Source organism: Diceros bicornis, chromosome 18 (assembly GCF_020826845.1).
Source record: "Diceros bicornis minor isolate mBicDic1 chromosome 18, mDicBic1.mat.cur, whole genome shotgun sequence".
NCBI lineage: Eukaryota > Metazoa > Chordata > Mammalia > Perissodactyla > Rhinocerotidae > Diceros > Diceros bicornis.
Genome location: NC_080757.1, coordinates 45,594,110 through 45,618,403, shown reverse-complemented (window position 1 = coordinate 45,618,403; position 24,294 = coordinate 45,594,110). Strand labels below are relative to the sequence as shown.

Below are 24,294 nucleotides of genomic sequence, written 5' to 3'. Positions count from 1 at the left end.
GAATCTATTTGAAGAAACAATAGCTGAAAAATTCCCTAACCTAAGGAAGGAAACAGACATCTAGGTACAGGAAGCACAGAGAGCACCAAACAAGATAAACCCAAAGAGGCCCACACCAAGACACATGATAATTAAAATGTTCAGAATTAAAGATAAAGAGAGAATCCTAAAAGCTGAAAGAGAAAGACAAGTGACATACAAAGGAAACCCCATGAGGCTATCAACTGACTTCTCAGCAGAAACCTTACAGGCTAGAAGAGAGTGGCACGATATATTTAAAGTGCTAAAAGGAAAAAACTTACAGCCAAGAATACTCTTCCCGGCAAGGTTATCATTAAAAATGGAAGGAGAGATAAAAAGCTTCCCAGACAAGCAAAAATTAAAGGAGTTTGTCACCAAGAAACCAGTACTACAAGAAATGCTAAGGGGACTTATTTAAGGGGGAAGAGAAGACCACAAATAGGAAAAATTATCTAGTTCCATGATAAGAGGGTAATGGATACCAATCACAAAAGAGGTTAGATATGGTATCAAAAACATAAAATGTGGGAGGAGGGGAGTTAAAGAGTAGAACTATCAGATAGAGGTCAAACTAAAGAGACCATCAATTTAATTTAGATTGCTATATACGTAGGTTACTGTGTATGAACCCCATGGTAATCACAAACCAGAAACCTGTAAGAAATACACAAAAAACTAAGACAAAGGAACCCAAACATAATACTAAAGAAAGCCATCAAACCACAAGGGTAGAGAACAAAAGAAGAAGAAAGGAACAGAGAAAACCTACTAAAACACCGAGAAAAAAAAAAGGTAAAAAATGGCAGTAAGTACATACTTATCAATAGCTACTTTAAACGTCAATGGACTAAATGCTCCAATTAAAAGGCATAGGGTGGCTGCCTGGATAAAAAGACAAGACCTATATATATGCTGCATACAAGAGACACACTACAGACCTAAAGACACTCATAAACTGAAAGTGATGGGATGGAAAAAGATACTCCACGCAAATGGCAATGAAAAGAAAGCTGGGGTAGCAATACTCATATCAGACAAAGTAGACTTTAAAACAAAAACTGTAACAAGAGACGAAGGGCATTTCATAATGATCAAGGGAACAATCCAACGAGAGGATATAACACTTGTAAATATCTATGCACCCAAGATAGGAGCACCTAAATACATAAAGCAATTATTAACATGCATAGAAGGAGAAATAGTAACACAATAGTAGGGGACTTTAACACTCCACTTACATGAGCAGATAGATCATCCAAACAGAAGATCAATAAGGAAACATTGGCCTTAAATAACACACTAGAACAGATGGACCTAGTAGATATATACAGAACATTACATCCAAAAACCAAAGAATACACATTCTTTTCAAATGCACATGGAACATTCTCCAGGATAGATCACATATTAGGCCACAAAACAAGTATCCATAAATTTAAGAAGACTGAAATAATACCAAGCATATTTTCTGACCAAAACGGTATGAAACTAGAAATCAAGTATAAGAAGAAAATCAGAAAAGCCACAAATATGTGGCAATTAAACAAAATGCTACTGAACAATGAGTGAGTCAACCAAGAAATCAAAGGAGAAATCAAAAAATACCTGAAGACAAATGAAAACGAAAATACGACATGCCAGAATTTATGGGACGCAGCAAAAGCTGTTCTTAGAAGAAAGTTTATAGCAATACAGGCCTATCTCAACAAACAAGAAAAATCTCAAATAAACCATGTGACAGTGCACCTAAAGGAACTGGAAAAAGAAGAACAAACAAAGCCCAAAATCAGTAGAAGAAGGGAAATAATAAAAATCAGAGCAGAAATAAATGAAATAGAGACTAAAAAACAATAGAAAAAATTAATAAAACCAAGAGCTGATTCTTTGAAAAGATAGACAAAATTGAGGAACCTTTAGCTAGACTCCCCAAGAAAAAAAGAGAGAAGGCACAAATAAGTAAAATCAGAAATGAAACAGGAGAAATTACAACAGACACCTCAGAAAAACAAAAGATTATAAGAGAATACTATGAAAAGCTATATGCCAACAAATTGGACAATCTCGAAGAAACAGATAAATTCTCAGAATCATACAACCTTCCAAAACTGAATCAAGAAGAAACAGAGAATTTGAATAGACCAATCACCAGTAAGGAGATCGAAACAGTACTCAAAAACCTCCCCAAAAATAAAAGTCTAGGACCAGATGGCTTCCCTGGTGAATTCTACCAAACATTCAAAAAAGACTTAATACCGAGCATTCTCAAAACTCTTTAAGTTGAAGAGGAGGGGAAGCTCCCTAACTCATTCTACGAAGCCAGTATGACCCTGATACCAAAATCAGACAAGGACAACACAAAAAAAAGAAAATTACAGGCTAATATCATTGATGAACATTGAAGCAAAAATCCTTAACAAAATACTAGCAAATCACATACAACAATAAATTAAAAAGATTATACACTATGATCAGGTGGAATTTATTCCAGGGATGCAGGGATGGTTCAACATTCGCAAATCAATCAACATGATACACCACATTAACAAAATGAAGAATAAAAATCACATGATCATCTCAATAGATGCAGAGAAAGCATTTGACAAGATACAGCATCCAGTTATGCTAAAAACTCTGAATAAAATGGGGATAGAAGGAAAGCACCTCAACATAATAAAGGCCATATATGACAAACCCACAGCTAATATCATCTTCAATGGTGAAAAACTGAAAGCTATCCCTCTAAGAACAGGAACCAGACAAGGATGCCCACTCTCACCACTCTTATTTAACATAGTATTGGAAGTCCTAGCCAGAGCAACTAGGCAAGAAAAAGAAATAAAAGGGATCCAAACTGGAAAGGAAGAAGTGACACTGTCACTCATTGCAGATGACATGATTTTATATATAGAAAACCCTAAAGAATCCACCAAAAAACTTTTAGAAGTAATAAACGAATATGGTCAAGTTGAAGGATACAAAATCAACATACAAAAATCAGTTGCATTTCTATACACTAATAACGAAGCAGCAGAAAGAGAAATTAAGAATACCATCCCATTTACAATTGCAACAGAAAGAATAAAATACCTAGGAATAAACTTAACCAAAGAGGTGAAAGATCTGTACACTGAAAACTATAAAACATTGCTGAGGGGCTGGCCCGGTGGCACAAGCGGTTAAGTGCACGCACTCTGCTTCGGCGGCCCGAGGTTTGCAGGTTTGGATCCCGGGTGCGCACCGACACACCACTTATTAAGCCATGCTGTGGCAGCGTCCCATATAAAGTAGAGGAGGATGGGCACGGATGTTAGCTCAGGGCCAATCTTCCTCAAGAAAAAAGGGGAGGATTGGCATCAGATGTTAGCTCAGGGCTTGTCCTCCTCAAAAAAACAATAAAAAATAAATCAAAATCAATCAATCAATCAATCAATCAATAAAAACAAGGCTGAAAGAAACTGAAGAAGACACAAAGAAATGGAAAGATATTCTGTGCTCTTGGATTGGAAGAATTAACATAGTTAAGATGTCCATACTTTCTAAAGCAATCTATAGATTCAATGCAATCCCTATCAAAGTTCCAACAACATTTTTCACAGAAATAGAACAAAGAATCCTAAAAATTATTTGGAAGAACAAAAGACCCCGAATAACTAAAGGAATCCTGAGAAAAAGAACAAAGCTGGAGGTATCAGACTCCCTGATTTCAAAATATACTACAAAGCTATAGTAACCAAAACAGCATGGTACTGGCACAAAAACAGACACACAGATCAATGGAATAGAATCGAAAAGCCCAGAAATAAACCCACACATCTATGGACAGCTAATTTTTGACAAAGGAGCCAAGAATATACAATGGGGAGAGCAAAGCGTCTTCAACAAATGGTGCTGGGAAAACCGGACAGCCACATGCAAAAAAATGAAAGTAGACCCCTACCTTACACCATCCACAAAAATTAACTCAAAATGGATTCAACACTTGAATTTAAGACCTGAAACCATGAAACTTCTAGAAGAAAACATAGGCAGTACGCTCTTCCACATCAGTCTTAGCAACATATTTTCAAGCATCATGTCTGACCAGGCAAGAGAAACAACAGAAAAAATAAACAAATGGGACTACATAAAACTAAAAAACTTCTACACAGCAAAGGAAACCATCAACAAAACGAAGACAACCTAACAAATGGGAGAAGATATTTGCAAACCATATACCTGATAAGGGGTTAACCTGCAAAATATATAAAAAACTCATACATCTCAATGACAAAAAAACTAACCACCCAATTAAAAAATGGGCAAAAGACCTGAACAGACATTTCTCCAAAGAAGATATACAGATGGCCAACAGGCACATGAAAAGATGTTCAACATCATTAACTACCCGGGAAATGCAAATCATAACTACAATGACATATCACCTCATGCCCGTGAGAATGGCTATAATAAACAAGACAGGGAACAAGTGTTGGAGAGGATGTGGAGAGAAGGGAACTCTCATACACTGCTGGTAAGAGTGCAAACTGGTGTAGCCACTATGGAAAACAGTATGGAGATTCCTCAAAAAATTAAGGATAGAACTACTATATGATCCAGTTATTCCACTGCTGGGTATTTATCCAAAGAACATGAACACACCAATGCGTAAAGATACATGCACCCCTGTGTTCACTGCAGCGTTATTCACAATAGCCAAGACTTGGAAGCAACCTAAGTGCCCATCAAGGGATGAATGGATGAAGAAGATGTGGTATATATACACAATGGAATACTACTCAGCCATAAGAAACGATGAAATCCAGCCATTTGTGACAACATGGATGGACATTGAGGGTATTATGCTAAGCGAAATAAGTCAGAGGGAGAAGGTCAAATACCGTATGATTTCACTCATAAGTAGTAGATAAAAACAACAACAAACAAACACATAGAGACAGAGATTGGATTGGTAGTTACCAGAGGGGAGGAGGGGTGGGAGGAGGGCGAAAGGGTTGACGTATGTGTGGTGATGGATTGTAATTCGTATTTGGGTGGTGAACATGATGTAATCAATGCAGAAACAGAAGTATAATGATGTATGCCTGAAATTTTTACAATGTTATAAACCAATGGTACCTCATTAAAAAAATAAATTAAAAAAAATTTTTAATGAAAATAAAAGTAACACATATGCATTTCTAGCAAATGTATATGAGGAATAAAGTACAAAGCCAGAACAAAAATCACCATAATTCCACTATCCAGAAATGGGTGTTACTTTTCCTTTCTGTTTTTTTAAACCTATAATTTTATTTATTTTTCAAACTTCAAAACAGGGTAAAATATTGTATCCACTTAGTCACTTAAGTTTATTGGAAGCAGTTCTCCCAAAGATACAGGTTCTTCAAGTTTTTGAATTTCAACCAATAGATATCAATCCACAGTTATCACTATTCTAAATATTCTCCAAGTGGATAATAACCAATTCTTTAACTCAGTCTTTGTATCCAGTTCCTCATACTTACCTTGTAAACTTCACTGAAACCTCCTCTACCCAAAAGATGTAACAACAAATATCTGTCATTTAGCGTTGGATGATCTTTAAATCTGTGGAAATGGAATCAATAACATCCTGAGGTCAAGGATTACACAATCTGCCATTTTGCAAAATTTCCAGAATATCCAACATGTGATACACACGATTATAGCTGCTGCTAATAGTTTGGCAGTCAACACCAGGATAGCTAATTCTGAGCATAAAGAAAGTTGTACAGTTCAAAGAGACAGCATAATTACAATGAATAGCATTAGCTGTAGAGCCATGAGACATAGATGCTAGTCTCAGCACAGCCACAATTAGACCTGTGACCTTCGTTGCCCGCCCTCCCTCCCTTTCTGCAGTGCTATAAAATGAGAGGGGTAGACTACACTAGATGAGGGATTTTCAAACTGTGCTACTTGGTTCCTCCCAACCATTCAAGACCCACATGCTCCCACCATTCCACAACTACATACAATAAAATTCCAAGATATTTAACACGGCCTTAAAAATGAATTTGATTTATAAACTGAGTCACATGCTATATGTGCATTTGTTATCTCTCTTTAAGACATAAAGTCTTCATGATATAACTGTTCTCCCCATATAGGATTCCACCTTGTGTCATTTTCTAACAATAAGACAAAGAAAAGAGAGATTCTGGCAAAAATAACTTTAAAAATATTCCTGATCTAGTTCCTGATCTTAAACAGCCCCACTATCAATTCTGAAATTATTTTACTTTGATTTTGAGACAGTGGTACACTTGTAGACAGAGATGCCATTGCTACACGGCAATTAGCTTCGGAGTCAGACCCAAGTTTAACTCTTTGTCTGGTCACACTAGTTATGGGTCCCTGGTCAAGTGAACTTAATTTCTCTAAGCCTGTTTCCAGATCTATGTATTAAAGTTGACCTACCTCACTGGGTTATTGCGAAGATTAAATGACAGAACATAAGGGCACTTAGCACTACGCCTGACACATAGGCAGTGCTCAGTAATGGTAACTACTGTTGCCTGCCAAGTGACAGAAAGAAAAGTCCATGGCTCACAGCAGCCAAACAAAAATACACAAGCTGTAGCTATGTCAATAAAAAATATGTTCGAGAGTCAGAAAAATGTGGGAAACAACAGATTACAGATAGAAGCCATTTCCCACTTGCAGTCTACTTTTTGCAGTTTCAATCCCTTAAATGACTTAGGTGGGCATTTATCTACAATTAACGTGCTGAACTTAAGAGAAACTTTCTTAAAATCCCAACACCCGAACAGCCCTTACAGGTCATTCAGAAACCAGGTGTCATCTCAACCCAATAGTCTTTCCACAATACCACACTGTCACTCATGCTTCCTTTTCGTAAGGCTCCACAGATAAATCTGAATATAGCGTATCCCAACCATTTACAGATGCAAAGCTATATTGTTTCAGAGACCTCTACTGGTGTAAAAATGCTAAATGTATACATACATATTTAATATACAAACCTAATATACATATTTAAACTAAAACAAATCATAATTTTGTTCATAAAACTGTATTACAAGCTATAATAGAGCTAAATACACCATGGAATCATTTACCAAATTTATATTAAACAAAAATATCATTCTAGACCATTCAATTCATATCAAAAAGTGCTCAACAATCTTCAACCCAACATACCCCCAAGTTGCTTACTGTGAATTATCTTCATTATGTATCCTTTTTAGTTCCCTGATATGTAGATTTCTAACCCTTTCTAGCCTTTCCAGCTCTGCCTGGATCTCTGCTTCCTCCTAAAGCGAAAAGGAAAGAAATAGCTCAGGACATAGGAAATTTTACCTTATGAGAATCTCATTTCAAAAAACAAGAGCAGACATTTCTCTTGTGAAAAGCTAACAAAGATGTTTTGCAGTGAAAAAGATTTTTTTTAGAACTATACTTTTAATCATAAAAAAACAAGTCCATAGAAAAATAATAAATAAAATCCAAATGATACAGAGGAGCACAGTAGGAAAAGTAAGTCTTCTGTTCCTCTGCTCCCTCCTCTCCACACCCACTCCCCAGATGTAACCAGTTGTTTCTTGTGTAAGTTTCCAGAAATGTTTTGTGTACATACATATAGGCAAGCAATCACTTTTTTTACAAAAAATCAAGGTCTCTATCTGATTCTGTTCTTTAAGTACGGATTATACTTGGTGTCTTAAGTTCCACCGATTTAACAAGATGATCTGAGAACCCAGTGGGGAACAAAACAACCAACACCAATAGTATTTATTAAATGCTTACTGACCGTCATCACCATAAGCAGCATCTACCAAAAACGTATGGGCTGCTAAATTTAAGAGATGAGCAATCTACATTTAAGATGCCTCTGTGAACAATGTCAATAACAAATTCTATGTAGATGCCATTGTGTTACAATATAATTGGTACAAGATCTTCTGTTCTTAGCCAGTTTAGGCAAGAAATAAGAGTTACTATGTGATTTAAAATATCACAAGTTTTAATATCAATTTTAGAACCATCTGCTCTTATTGTATATTTAATTTTTACTATAAGGATAAAAACTTGTGAAGCTTTATAAGGAATACAGAATTATCCACTGGTACATCTTTGGTGGAAAAAGTATTCTCATTGTGTGGAGTACTGGAGTTGACTCAAAAATTGCAAGACATGAATTTCACCATTAGAATATGAGATGTGACAGTGAGAGCAACTACTCAAGATTTCTGCAAGTATCTGAAAGTATTACACTCGCCCAAATGACCAAATAGCTTCAACACCAAATTTAATTAAAAATTAAAAACTGCATTTCTCCAGATAGATTTTCTCATTATACTCACCTTTTTAAGATGACCTAATCTGAGTTTGAAGATTTCTTCTTGTTCATGGTATTCTGCTAATGTTAACCTGAAAAATAATGGTAGAAATTTCAGTAATTATTTGAAATCATAGTGTGCCTACTTAAAGAGAAATGTCAAAGCATGCTATACAGTATATCCAGTCTCTCGCTAAACTGACTAAAAGATAGATTATCAGGCAGTCCTTTGAGAAAACTCCTGTGACTTATCAGATGTGATGTGAAGGAAGGACTTCAAAGCCAGAGGTCTCATTTGTAAAAAATGAGAAAAATAAATGAGCTATAGTTTTACATCATTATATGAGTTTCGTCCCATACATTACTCAGATGAAAATCCATTAAAAGTAGCCAAAAATTATATGTCTTAAATTTTTTTAAAGGGCAAAATAAGAAACCAATGGATTTGATTATTTTTGATAACTCTTAGATCTTGATACTATAATAACAAGGAGAAGAAAGAGTGGAAAGAGTCCGGAATTTGCAGTCTGAAGACTAGGGCTCCAAGTACAATTTGGGCCATGTGACTTAGGGCAAGCAACTTTAACCTCTTAAGTCTCAATTTCCTAAAAATGCAGCAAGCAATGACACCTATTTAACAAAGCTATTGTGACTACTAAATGAAAATGTGACAAGAATCTATAATTTGTAAAATGTTTTTTAAACACACTTCTCAAAGGGCTGACTTGATGGGTAATCACTCGTTCCATGTTCCACCTACGCCAACTACATCCTCATATCTCAAGAATGAACATGTAAAAGTGCTATCTTATTCCTCCATCTTCACTCTCTTCACATTTGAGAAGCATACACACATACTTTAAACTTTTAGATGTTACTGTTTAGATATATTCTAAATAGTAGGAGAAAGAAAAAACAGCTGTCCTATCAACCACGAAGGGCTACAAAACAGAGCCTCTGAGGTCCAACTAAAAGAAAATAAGAATAACAAGAGGAGAAACACCTATATCCATTACTCCACATCACACCAGTAAAAAAGGGAGAAATGAAAAATCATAGTTAAGAATTCTCTCTGTCTGAAATAGGTTCAATACCAGGAAAGGATAATTTGACTCAATCCCAGACTCCAGAGGACTGTTTTTGGCTTCTGACCAAAGGAATGAGCCAAGTCACAGATACTCTAATTAAAAACTGGACCAAAGGCCTTCCAGCTTGGATTTTACATAGGACTCCAGATGGCAACTACTTACTGACACACTACTGGCATAGGATGAATTCTAATTACTGTTCTATGGCAAGGAAACAACCTATGCCTTCTTTATTACTCCTAAGCCAATGGTTTTAGGCACTACCATTAAATAATTTTCAAGTAATACTAGAAGGAGAGTCCCTCCACAAAATAAATATAGGAGTCACAAAAGAAAACAATGAACAGATTAATGTGTATAACATTTGCCTGGAGAATCTTTCAAATCTTGGGCTCCTACTTGGATTTTTTGAAAGCAATTATTTCTTATTTATAAATCTAGTTTTAAAATATTCGGAGCTATAAGAAAGAAGATGCCTTCCAAGCTCATCTACTGCACATACTTTCATCCTTATACTTAATGTAATTATTATTAGTTTATTCATCTGTTCATTTCCCCTAAATAAACTGTGAGCTCCTAAGGCTGGGGCTGTATCCTTTAGCTCTGTATCCCCAGTGTCCAGAACAGGGCTGAGTATACAATAGCATTTTTTTTTTTTTTTGAGAGGAAGATTGTCACCGAGTTAACATCTATTGCCAATCTTCCTCTTTTTGCTTAAGGAAGACTGTTGCCGAACTAACATCTGTGCCAGTCTTCTTCTATTTTTCGTATGTGGGATGCTGCAACAGCATGGCTTGATGAGCAGCGTGTAGGTCTGCACCCAGGATCCGAACCCATGAACCCCGGGCCATCGAAGTGGAGTGTGCAAACTTAACCACCACACCACCAGGCTGGCCCCTACAACAGCATTTAACATAGACGTACTAAAGGAATGTTAAGGAAAAGGCTCCCCAACACATCAGGTATGTATGGGTGAGAATTGGTGTTAAGCCATCTTTCTCACTGGAATGAAGAAAGATATATTTCTGGGATGTCACGGACTTTTAATAGTGACATAATACAAGTATTATTATACTTGAGGTAGATTATGGGTTAATATGTTTTTGTGAACTGACATGAAAACATAAAAGGCAAAAGAAATATTAGTCAATAAATTATACTACAATATCATCTTTTATTTGTGGCTACCTTTAGAACTGAAACTTATTTTCAACTAAGAATTCCACAATGACAGCTTTACAAAATTTCTTTTTCCCTTGAAAAATCAATGTAGCCACTACAGATACACTGATTACAATACCAATGACTTTTTCTATGAAAAAATATATTTTAAATTTCAAACATCCAACTCAGACTTAATAGCTACCATCAATTCTTTGAGACTGCCTACACTATTATCTGCAGATATTTTTTCCTTTTTAATTTGAAAGCCTCTTAAAGACAGAGGTGATGGCTTAAATGTGTTCAGGGTATGCATAAGAAATATTTAAAATAGGTTTTATTTCCCATGCCAATTCTAACTGGCAATTCCTGCCTAGTTGGCAAACTACAGGCCGTGGGCCATTCAGTTCACAGTCTGTTTTTGTAAATAAAGTATTATTGGAACACAGCCACACCCATTCATTTATGTATGGTCTATGGCTGCTTTCAGGCTACAACTGTAGAGTTGAGTAGTTGCAATAGAGACCCTCTAGCCTGCAAAGCCTAAAGGATTTACTACCTGGCCCATTATAGATACAGCTTGCCAATTTCTGTCCTAGAGGAAGATTCTCTTAGTGATCAACAATTTGATGATCAATTAGGGAAATCTGACATTGGGAGCGGGTGGAAAAGGAAGGCATCTGTGCTCAGGATATTCTACCCCTCCTATTCCTGGTAGCTGTAATAATTGTTGATTGGCAGTGAAAAAGATGACTACACTGCAATTTAAGATACTATTGTTTTCCTTAGGTCCCCAGAACAAGAAAAATACTACTGGTGATGTCAAGATTTGGCTTATTGGGAAAATATCCTTTTCTTAAAATAACACCTATTTTTCTTAGCTTACCCCTAAGTTTGTGACTGTTAACTAAGTGCCCTTTAGACCATCAAAGAACATTCTTCAGTCTGAAATAGCAGCCAAATAATCCCCCATAACATGATACCGACGTACCATAATCTACAACTACACACACAAGCAACTATATCATTGAAAACCACAATGACATCACATTTGTTATAAGAGGGGCCAGAGATCATGATGTCAAATTAAGTGATATTACTTCTCCCTCTCTCGAAACTACCTAAATAAGATCAGGACTAAGAAAACGAGTTGATTTTATATGGCTTTTATATAAGTTGAGCAAATTCACTGATGTAACTAAAAAGAAAGCTTAAGCTCTAGAAATCTCCATAATTTTATCATTTTTTCCAGTGGCATTCAATAGAACATTTGTATTTTGAGGGAAGAGTGTGGTATCTCACAGTCCACATCAACAAAGCACATACGTTTCATTTTCAGCCCCATTGGTCTTGCTTTTTCGCTGTTTCTGTTCATTGGTTGCTGGAGGTGCCTGTCCCATGGCAGGAGGTTTCCGTTTTGCTAACATTTTCCGTTGTCTTTCTATCTCTTCCCTCTGTGAATTTATCCTTTCCTGTTGCCTGGAGATACAAAAGATGTTGCACAAAGGAGGGGATTAAAAATTTTTTAACATGGTTATAGAATAAACACACATATCTTTGTCATCTGCATATTTGACAGACTTCAGAAAAAAGCCCCTTTAAATCAAGTAGAGATTTGATTTTTTTTTGGTGAGGAAGATCAGCCCTGAGCTAACATCCGTGCTAATCCTCCTCTTTTTGCTGAGGAAGACTGGCTCTGAGCTAACATCTATTGCCAATCCCCCTCCTTTTTTTTTTTTGCCCCAAAGCCCCAGTAGATAGTTGCACATCCTTCTAGTTGCTGTATGTGGGACACGGCCTCAGCATGCCTGGAGAAGCGGTGCGTCGGTGCACGCCCGGGATCCGAACCTGGGCCACTAGTAGCGGAGCGCATGCACTTAACCACTAAGCCACGGGGCCGGCCCAGAGATTTGACTTTAACTTCAGGTTGGAAGAGCCAAATAATTGGTGACAGATTTTTTTGGAGTGAATCTGTGCTTTAAGACACTAGTTATGATAATTCTCAGAGTAGGAAAGTGGGCAGGAAGGAATAATATCAAATTTCTATTGTGACCTTATTTTCTGACTCAAAAGGAAGAATTTTCTGATTCCTTTTTAACAGTTAAGAAAACAACTCTCTGATATGAATCCATTAAAGTAAAGAACTGTATTTACACAATAAAAAAAGCACAAAAGGTTCCAAGCGCCTTTTTATTTTTTATTTGGATTAAAGTTCCCTCAAATTATATCTAGAAAGATACCAAATTTCAAGGATGCTAAACTAAGTTTATTTTTAAAAAGTGTATATTCAGAGAAAGCAAAATGAAGCCATGCAACTAGTAAAAACTCCTTAGGAAATGGTACATAAAATGAATTAATAAAAATCATATAAAAAGACTCTTCATATATCTAACACCACACCATTAGAGTATTTCCTATAAGATGTCTGATTTTTCTATAATAAACTAGTTTACAAATTAAGAGTCAATAAAAATAACAGTATAAGAAAACTACTGTCTCTCATGTATCCTACCACCTAACAGATATTAGGGTTTACAGACTTGGTATATAAAATATACCAAGATCTGGGATTAACTATTAAACAGACTAAAATCACCTACATAGTTGACAGCCAAATGCTAGTTCCCTTCTCCTTCTCTCTCAACCATGCTTTTTCCCCTCCATGTCCTTTTCTTGATCCAACCTTCCTTTTCGCAGAATGACAGAATCTAATTTTTTTAACCTATTCTCGGATGAAATCTATTCTACCCTCATCCCTGAACACTGTAGTTGTTAGTCTCTACACCTTTTCCAAATTCAGTACACAATAGTCCCCCCTTATTCAAGGTTTCACATTCTGTGGTTTCAGTTACCCATAGTCAACCTCAGTCTGAAATATTAAATGGAAAATACTAGAAATAAACAATTCGTAAGTTTTAAATTGCACCCCGTTCTAAATCACGCGCTGTCCAACACCGTCCTGTCCAGGACGTGAATCCTCCCTTTGTTTAGGGTATCCACACTGTATACACTACCCGCCCATTAGCCACTTAGTAGCTGTCTTGGTTATCAGACCACCTGTCGCACTACTGCAGTGCTTGTGTTCAAGTAACCCTTATTTTACTTAAAAATGGCCACAAAGCATAAGAGTAGTGATGCTGGCAATTGAGATATGCCAAAGAGAAGCCGTAGGTGTTTCTTGCAAGTGAAAAGGTGCAAGTTCTTGACTTAATAAGGAAAGAAAAAAATCATACGCTGAGGTTGCTAAGATCTACAGTAACTTTTGTTACAATATATTGTTATAATTGTTCTATTTTATTGTATCAGTTGTTTTTGTTAATCTCTTAGGTGCCTAATTTATAAATAAAACTTTATCAGAGGTATGTATGTGTAGGAAAAAACACAGTATATACAGGGTGCAGTACCATCCACGGTTTCAGGCATCCACTGGGGGTCTTGGAATGTATTCCCCAAGGAAAAGGGGAGACTACTATATCTTTCTTGGAAAATGACAAGTAGAAAAACAAGACTGTACTCCAGGGTAGATGCCCATAATACAACTTACGCTGCATATCAATAAGGCCAATACTGTAAGCAAGGTTAACCTAATCAGAGTATTACAAATAACCATTCATCTGATAATAAAATTCCCTTAGCTTCAAAGATGAGCTGGGTCATTGATTAGATGTCAATTTAACAGCAAAACGGAAATTTTTTTTTTCTTTTTGGTGAGGAAGATTAGCCATGAGCAATATCTGTTGCAATCCTCCTCTTTTTGCTGAGGAAGATTGGCACTGGGCTAACATCTGTGGCCACCTTCCTCTACTTTATATGTGGGATGCATGCCACAGCATGGCTTGATAAGCAGTGTGCAGGTCTGAGCCCGGGATCCAAACCCACAAACCCCTGGCTGTCAAAGCAGAGCGCACGAACTTAACCACTACGCAACCAGGCCGGCCCCCAAAATGGAAATTTTAATTCAAGAGTTTTCTGCTTCTCTGAAAAAATCTTTTAAATATCATTAGAGATATGTCTCCCCCTCCAAAATATATGTATATAAGTAATTCATGACTTGAGCTACAATCACAATCCTCCTTCTGACTCAATAAATGTCCTTGAGGAAAACATTCACCTTCTCAAAACATGAGTTTTCCAATCAAAAAAACTGGTAAAATATCTTTAGTTCATTTCTACCCTTTCAGGGGCCATGAGTACAAGGCACTCTGAACTCTCTGGAGATAATCACACAATATATAGTTTAAACTATAAACTATAGTGGGCTAGTAGAGTGCCACAACATTTTGTCTTTGAAGACTAACTGCTTTGGAAGATTGAGATTTTAGCAATCACCTTTATTAAACATAAAATAAAACTGATTTTCTATTGTTTTCAGAGAAAATCTATATATTTAATCTCCGCAGATTCATCAAGAAAGGAGCCCCACGGCCATCATATATATAAATCATAAACACAGGGTACACTGATACCAAAACACTTTTGGGGAAATCCTAAACTGTACATTATGGGAATGAGAGAGCTTGTTTGGACATGAAAACTGATGTATCTGAGATCAATGCTGTATATAATAAGAATTCCTACATTCTTTTTTTTCTACGTTAATTCTTCATGTTCTTGAAACTATTTAGCTATTTACACTTATAAATCAAAGTCATCTAAAGACAGTCCATCAGTGACACTTGATTTAGGTTTATTTTGGGAGTACAAAGTCTGGATTATGTCAATAAACTGTAACTTCTCTTAGAAGAAGAACCATGTCTTATCAACGCTTATATCTCCAACATGTATGACAGGGCCTTTTACACAGCTGATCCTTAAATATTTCTTGCATTGGATCAATTTTAGAGAGTGCTAACCCTTCATCACCCATGGACAAAGTATTTCTACTATCTTTTACAGAAGTATTGAAGACTTGATAAATCCATCACACTCAAATCTAAATAACCCAATTTAAAAAGCCATTGTTTGTATAAGAAAACAAGACAATCAGTCTTGGACATCATTATGGGTTAAAATGTGTCACCCAAAAAGATACGTTAAAGTCCTAACCCCCAGTACCTCCTAACCCCAGTACCTCAGATTAAGACCTTTGGAAATAGGGTCACTGAAGATGTAATTAGTTAAAATGAGGTCATACTGAAGTAGGGTAGGTCCTTAATGCAATATGACTAGTGCCCTTATAAGAAGAGGAGAGAAGACACAGAGACCCATAGGAGGAACACCGTGTGAAGATGGAGGAAGAGATTGAAGCTACGCTGCCATAAGCCACGGAACACCAAAGGATTCTCCCTGGAGGCTTCAAAGGGAGTGTGGTCCTGCCAACATAGTCCTGCCTTGATTTCAGATTTCTGGCCTCCTGAACCGTGAAAGAATAAATTTATGCTGTTTTAAACCACCCAGTTTAAGGTATTTTGTTACAATACCCCTAGAAAACGAATACAGGCACGTTCAGCAGCAAAACTGTATTCCAGACTCCAACCATACTATACCTAACTAGTAGGAGAGGTATTAAAAAACAGGTGCGAGCCAGCCCTGATGGCCTAACAGTTAAGGTTCGGCGTGCTCTGCTTTGGTGGCCTGGGTTCAGTTCCCGGGCACGGAACCACACCACTCATCCCTCAGTAGCCATGCTGTAGTAGCCGCTCACATAGAAGAACCAGAAGAACTTACAACTATATACAACTATGTACTGGGGCTTTGTTTGAGGGAAAGGAAGGAAAAAAAAAAGGAGGAAGACTGGCAACCAGGTGTTAGCTTACGGCAAATCTTCCTGTGCAAAAAAAAAAGAAAGAAAGAAAAAGAAAAAAAATAGATGCAAGTATTTTCTGACATTATTTTAACCAAAAAAATTTGGCAGCAATCTACAGATAGCGGAATATCCCAGATAAGAATTTTTAAAGATTTTAAAGGATTTCGTATGTTCAGTATCTACTGGGAACTGTGAAATGGAATGGACGACCCAAGCGAGATATGACATTTATAAAATTAGCAAAGAGTTGTCTCTCATTATGGATCATGTAATCAAGAATCAGATAGTTCACAAGAACTCACTTTACAGGATTCTTTAATTCCTTACACACTAGAATAAATACCTGGACTAACATTTCAATGCTATTATAAAGTCTAATTTATTCCCTCTGATAATCTACATCTTAAATGACCACAATTTTGTATACAAGTCAAATCCCATCACTTTAATGTTATTTCAATATAAACAAAACCTCAAGAATTTTTTATTGCCTTGCCATTGACTGAAACTTTGAGACTTACTGAAATAAAAAATAGTGTACTGAATAACAATAGTATTTAACATAACTACAAAATAAGTTTTTATAGTTTTTCAACAGGTACAAACATACTTTGGAAAGGAAAAATTACTAACTTGGCCAAAAAATATTACAAATCTGATATGATTTTCTTATTAGATGGTGAATCTTCTGTTTTAGGGAATTAATAAAGATCACTCGGAAAAGAGCCAAGGAACAAAGTAAGAACAAGAGAATTGTGTTGAATCTCCTGCTGAGACTACATCTGATTATCTGATTAACTGTTTAAACATCTTGAGGTTTGTCTCTTCCCATAACACCTAGTACTGCTGCCTGGTGTTCAGCTATCTCACCCACCAAATTATGTGTCATGGAGTTTCTTATACACAGAAAATTATCATTTGTAAGGCTATCAAATAAGGCCTTTTACAACTAAAGAATTTCGATGTTGCATTAAAATTGAGAAAGGGAATTTATTAAAGCAAACTTTTAAAAAGTGAAATACCTATAATTAATAGACATTGGCCAGAAACAGCTTCCCAAGAGAAGAGATGGATATTCTGCAATTTATGTGACTTAAAATGATGAAAAAATGCTATCCACCTAGGAGGAACAATCCTGGTTAGGGATCTCATTTAGATAGTCCCAATTTCTTTGATCTGATGGCTCTACAGCAAAGTCATCATTTTGTATTCTAACTGTATAAGATTTCCAGAACCTTCTGGGCATCACGCTGCTTATAGAGTAAAAAGATAAAATATTGCTACTGTCAGCAAAAACTGTAATCACTTCTTAAAAGTAATTACATTTTACATCTCTATACAAATCCATTATCTTTTTTTTTTTTTTTTTTATAATTTTATTTATTTATTTTTTCCCCCAAAGCCCCAGTAGATAGTAGTATGTCATAGCTGCACATCCTTCTAGTTGCTGTATGTGGGACGCGGCCTCAGCATGGCCGGAGAAGCGGTGCGTCGGTGTGCACCCGGGATCCGAACCGGGGCCACCAGCAGCGGAGCGCACACACTTAACTGCTAAGCCACGGGGCCGGCCCATTTTTTTTTTTTTTTTAAAGATTTTATTTATTTTATTTTTTCCCCCCAAAGCCCCAGTAGATAGTTGTATGTCATAGCTGCACATCCTTCTAGTTGCTGTATGTGGGACTCAGCCTCAGGATGGACGGAGAAGTGGTGCCTCGATGCGCACCCGGGATCCGAACCCGGGCCACCAGCATCGCAGCGCGCGCACTTAACCACCAAGCCACAGGGCCGGCCCCCATTATCTTTTTGAGTCAAAACCTTTAGACAATTTAAAGACTGCCATCTAAGTAGTAACCATTGTCAAGGGCTGGTAGGAGGCACTATCACCTCTGGGACTCAGTCTGAGCATCAGGTGGCTTTGTCCAGTAATGGGGATATAAGTTGTATTTTCTGATCCCATTCTAACAAAACTGGATGGTGTGCCACTTCCAGGGTAATTTGCACGTCTTGGTCAAGGCGTTATGGAACAGGTGTAATGCCTCCAGTAGCAGCTGTTTCCACTGCCCTGGTGCACTTTCTGCTGTTACCAGCCACCTGTGCTTAGAGCTCAGAGTGGATGCTGCTCTAGGCCTCTGGCACCTGGCCCAACTCAAAAGGCTTCGTTTTTCTTCCAGGGTATTGTATCTTTGACTTGATAGCCTCTTATCACACCAAAATACACATACTTGAGTTACACTTGTAAGGCAAAAACACACCTAAACCAAGCTGGAGGATAATGTATCACATATAAAGCAATGACTACTAATGTGTAATCCAGAGGTTAGTTTAAACAAAGTATTACTGATAATATCAATATCTTTTCTTTCAGGCATAAATTTGTTATTTATTTATGTTTCACTACTATTCAAAAGTAGTCTGACACTATTCAATTAATGCTCAGTAAGTTATTTCAGGAAGAAAAAAAAAAAGGTAGGAAAGGTAGTCTATGGAACCCTACAACTTACAGAGATCTACAAATCAAGTTTGAGAGCCCATGATTAAAAATACAGTGGCCCCCTCCTTCCAGTCTCACATGGAAATGATCTAACAAATGAAAATAAGTAAATAAGATACACCAAAAAGTATTAAAACCTGAAGATATTTTTAAGTCCTGAGCTAATATTAGCTATTTACACAGGAGGAATTTTAGGATTTTAAACGTTAATTCCTTGGAGTAAAACGTTACTCCTTGGAGTAAATACTTGAATGTTGCAAACCAAAGTTATGATAAAGCAAAAGAGTGCTCAAGATTCCAAGTTACTGACAGGAATAGACAGTGGGGCTGGTCACCAGCCTGATCACTGGTTCAGTCCCTGCCTTCAACGAAGTGACTAGCTCTGATGGCTGGAAACCATCTCCTTAAAGAGCTTCAGGAACATGTCCTATACGGCGGTTCTTCTAGGGTTTTATTTTGTTTTATACCTAACTCAGAAAACTCTTCCTTAGGTTCTTGCCCATTTCATTTTTCTGTGGACCCAGAAAAAATGCTTAGCCAACCCTCCATAAGAATCTATTATGTAATTAAAAAGATATCCATTCAAGTCCCAGATTTTTCTTCCTTAGCTTCAGTAATTCTGATTCTTTTAAGCTTTAATGAAGAACTCATTTTTTATTCCTCTGATTACTAGTGTCATTTTTTCCAGGACTTCACCTCATTCCCTACATTTCTTTACAAATGTGGTGACTAACACCGAATGAAAAGACGACCACCACTACTAAGATTATTAACGACTACAATTACAGAAAACCTAAAAAATCCAAACCAACTTTTCAATTCTCAATTTAATATCACAATTCACTTACTTGATAAGGTTCTGGAAAGCATAACCATCTGTCCATTGTTCAGTAAAAGAGGCCCCATGTCGGACAGTGGTAAAGTGGCCCAATCTCAACCGGTCTTGCATGCTCTTATCTCTACATGCCATCTTCTCTTGTTTTGACTTAGGGGAAAAGGACAAATAGAAAATAATTTTTATTTTCCTATGAGAACTCAGATACAGCATTATGTTTATTTTTTGTACTATCCTATTCAAAGTTTAGTATAACTGGCTGATTCTACATTGACTTCAGGAAGCACCCTGAAACTTTAAATCAATTCTCCATATTAACATATACCTTATTATTTGTCATAAAAATGGGAAAAAGTGGTTTCCTTTCTATAAAATTAATGAATTAAAAGACGGAGCAAAGTTCCCCTCAGTATCTTTGACATCAATAAAATAATCTACTTCACTTTTATCAGTTCCCTGTCTTTTTAACAGCATTCCGAAGGTTTCAGCAAAAGTAAATCACCAGTCTATCTCAAACCTCTCACTTGCAATAATTTCACTAGGAAGTACCCCCATCTTAAAATTTTCAATATAAGATCAATAAGTACTGGGGACGTAATTACAAAATAAATATACAGAAATCAGCTGCATTTCTATACACTAACAACAAACTATCAGAAAGAGAAACTAAGAAAACAATCCCATTTACAATTACATCATAAAGAACACAATACTTAGGAATAAATTTAACCAAGGAGGTGAAAGACCTGTACACTGAAAATTATAAGACACTGATAAAAGAAATTGAAGATAACACAAATGAATGGAAAGATATACTGTGCTCATGGACTGGAAGAACTAATATTGTTAAAATGTCCATACTACCCAAAGCAATCTACAGATTCAATGCAACTGCTATTCAAATACCAATGGCATTTTTCACAGAACTAGAACAAATAACCCTAAAATTTGTATGGAACCACAAAAGACCCCAAATAGCCAAAGCAATCTTGAGAAGAACAAAGCTGGAGGCATCACACTCCCTGATTTCAAACTCTATTACAAAGCTATAGTAATCAAAACAGTACTGTACTGGCACAAAAACAGACACACAGATCAATGGAACAGAATAGACAGCCCAGAAATAAACTCATACCTCTATGGTCAATTAATCCACAACAGGGGAGGCAAGAATATACAGTGGGGAAAAGACAGTCTCTTCAATAAGTAGTACTGGGAAAACTGGACAGACACATGAAAAGGAAGAAACTGGACCACTTTTTTTTTTTTTGGCTGAGCAAGATGCGCCCTGAGCTAACATCTGTAGCCAATTTTCCTCTTTTTGCTTGCGGAAGATTCGCCCTGAGCTAACATCTGTGCCTGTCTTCCTCTAATTTGTATGTGGGTTGCTGCCATAGTGTGGCCACTGATGAGTGGTGTAGGTCCGCACCCAGGAACTGAATCCAGGGCGCCAAAGCAGAGCATGCCGAAATTAACCACTAGGCCACGGGGCCGGCCCCTGGACCACTTTCTTACACCATATACAAAAATAAACTCAAAATGGATTCAAGACTTAAAATCATGAAACTCCTAGAAGAAAACATAGGTAGTAAACTCTTTGACATAGGTCTTAGCAATATTTTTTTTTGGATACATCTCCTCAGGCAAGGGCAACAAAAGCAAAAATAAACAAGTGGGACTACATCAAACTAAAAAACTTTTGCACTGTGAAGGAAACCATCAACAAAAAGAAAAGGCAACCTAGTGAATGGGTGAATATATTTGCAAATGATATATCCAATAAGGGGTTAATATCCAAAATATATCAAGAACTCATACAACTCAACAGCAAAAAAAAAAAAAAAAAAAAAAAATTCCAATTAAAAATGGGCAGAGGTCTTGAATAGACATTTTTCCAAAGAAGACATACAGATGGCCAACCAACACATGAAAAGATGCTCAACATCACCAATCATCAGAGAAATGCAAATCAAAACCACAATGAGATATCCTCTCACACCTGCCAGAATGGCTATTATCAAAAAGACAACAAATAACAAGTGTTGGCAAGGATGTGGAGAAAAGAGAACATTTGAACACTGTTGGTAGGAATGTAAACCGGTGCAACCACTATCGAAAACAGTATGGAGTTTCCTCAAAAAATTAGAAATAGAACTACTATATGATCCAGCAATTCCATTTCTGGGTATTTATCCATAGAAAACAAAAACACTAATTTGAAAAGATATATGCACCCCTATGTAAATAATGCGCAGCATTATTTACAACAGCCAAGATATGGAAATAACCTAAGTGTCCATCAGTAGATGAATGGATAAAGAAGATACGGTATATATATACAATGGAATACTACTCAGTCATAAAAAGCATGAAATCCTGCCTTTTGCAGCAAGGATGGATCTAGAAAGTATTATGCTAAGTGACATAAGTCAGACAGAGAAAGAAGAATATCGCATGACGTTACTTATATGTGGAATCTAAAAAGAACAAAACAAATGAACAAACAAAACAAAACAAAAACAGACTCATAGATACAGAGAACAAATTGGTGGTTGCCAGAGGGAAGGCGGGGGTGGGACAAAGGGTGAAATAGGTGAAGGGGATCAAGAGGTACAAACTTCCAGTCATAAAATAAATAAGTCATGGGGATATAATGTACAGCATAGGGAATATAATCAATAATACTGAAATAACTTTGTATGACAACAGATGGTTACTAGTCTTATCAGGGTGATCATTTTGTAATGTATATAAATGTTGAGTCACTATGTTGTACAGCTGAAACTAATACAATATTGTATGTCAACTATACTTCAATTAAAAAAATTTTTTTCAAGAAACAGTTACTAATAACTATTAAAGGCAAGTTGCAACTAATCAATTACTATAATAAGGGAGACATCAGCCAATTAAAGTAATCATATGCAAGTATATGCCAACTTAATTTTTTTAAAACACAAAGAACTTACTTATCACATTATTATGCATAAGTTACACCGAATACCATCTCTGAAATGGAAATGTAACTGCTGCTAAATGTGTGTAATAGTAATAGGATATGCACTTCAATTGACAGGATGAATGTAAGAATTCAGGAGAGCAATATCCCAAATAAACTCAACTAGCACAAGCTGTCCCTGTCTAACCAACATCAAAATCAAAGCAATGCACAACCAGAAAGAATGTCCCAAATTATCACTCTGGATGCTTGGTCCAGTGTCCATACAAGAAAGAATTCTAATTGTCAAACTATAAGAAGTCTTTTCCTAAAAAGCCCTAGTTTGAAATACTTTCATCTCAGGTAAGGAGTAAGCAGCCACAACAATGACACATATTGAGTATCCTGGGATACAGAGTTCAGGCCACCATTAATCACTTACCTTTTCTATAAGGAGTTTCTTGCTCATTGTCACACATCTATTTAATCGTTCTTTGTATTTCTCTAGCATCTTTTGCTGTTCATCAATCTGCCGTCTCAAATCACAGTTAGCCTTCAATGGAAAAAAAATGTTTTAATTAGCTCCAAGGAAGACAGATTAATATAAAAGCCATTTCTAGGGAGTCCGAAAATAATTCCTGTTGTTAAGTGAAAAGCAAAATTAAGGTTCAAAGACGTAAAAGTAGCTATATCTTTTAAAAAAAGGTAAATACTTCATTCCTTTATTCTCTCTTAATAAACATCACCTGTTTATTAAAGATAAATTATGTTACTAGAAGTAGGTATGTTCTTCTACTGATCATATTTTAATCTTCCCAAGCCAGTTACAGCCAAATCTATTACATCACATACACCTAAATGGTCACAAAATTAAAGAAAAAAAACACAATGAATAATATGTTTAAAATACAAACAAAGGGTGATTAAGCACTTTACAGCACTTACAGATTACATACTTAAAAAGGGTGATTAGCACTTACAAAAAAATTACAGAATTTTTTTAAAACCACATAATCCTCTTTAAATTCAATTGTTCTTTGTTTTTCTATTCTTGTTTCCAAAGAAAAAGAGACATTAATTTACATAAACGCTTCTTACCAGAGAAATCAGGCACACCCATGCCCGCATAAGACAAAACTAACAAACAAGTTGAATACAAGGTCCTGGTTCAAGAATGCCAGAATGTAAATACAGTTAATTTAGCTGTGGTCAGAAGGATGGGCTAAATACTTTGAAAAATTCAAGGCTCCTACAATGACAGAGAAGGAAAGAACCACTAACCCAAGGTCAATTTTGACTTGCAACTCCTCAATTTATTCTTGTGTTAAACAAAAGATCTCTACTCTTGTGGCAAATAAATGCTACTTTATAATCACTTGCTTGAATTATAAAAAGAAAAAATCTAGTTATTTCCCAATCAAATGATATAAATGTTTCTGAAACAGTAAAAAGCACAAACGGAAGATATTACAGCACACTCAATTTTTGAGACTTTTCAGCTTCATTTTTAAAGTGACCAGTGTACAGCCAGATCTTCCATCCCCAAATTTCTACTCTCCTGATAAGTATAATTTCTTCCTATTAGTTCTTCTTACAGAGTTCTATGGACCACATTATCAAAGGCAAAGTGTAACTATATTTGGGTAAATGTGACTACCTAATTCATACTAAACAATTCGCAAACCAGAAATTAT

General features: G+C 36.2%; 1 protein-coding gene across 4 annotated transcripts in view; it reads right to left on the bottom strand.

Annotated features, from left to right (window-relative positions):
- The window catches only part of TLK2 (tousled like kinase 2), a 130,722-nt gene that overhangs the window by 25,296 nt on the left and 81,132 nt on the right, over positions 1-24,294 (bottom strand). For all 4 annotated transcript variants that reach the window (XM_058561295.1, XM_058561296.1, XM_058561294.1 and 1 more), the window contains 6 exons: positions 23,043-23,153; positions 19,676-19,812; positions 11,917-12,069; positions 8,367-8,433; positions 7,219-7,316; positions 5,526-5,607 (listed from right to left, as the gene is read on the bottom strand). In XM_058561295.1, the coding sequence (XP_058417278.1) occupies positions 5,526-5,607; positions 7,219-7,316; positions 8,367-8,433; positions 11,917-12,069; positions 19,676-19,812; positions 23,043-23,153 (648 nt within the window). The remainder of the gene's footprint in view (positions 1-5,525; positions 5,608-7,218; positions 7,317-8,366; positions 8,434-11,916; positions 12,070-19,675; positions 19,813-23,042; positions 23,154-24,294) is intronic.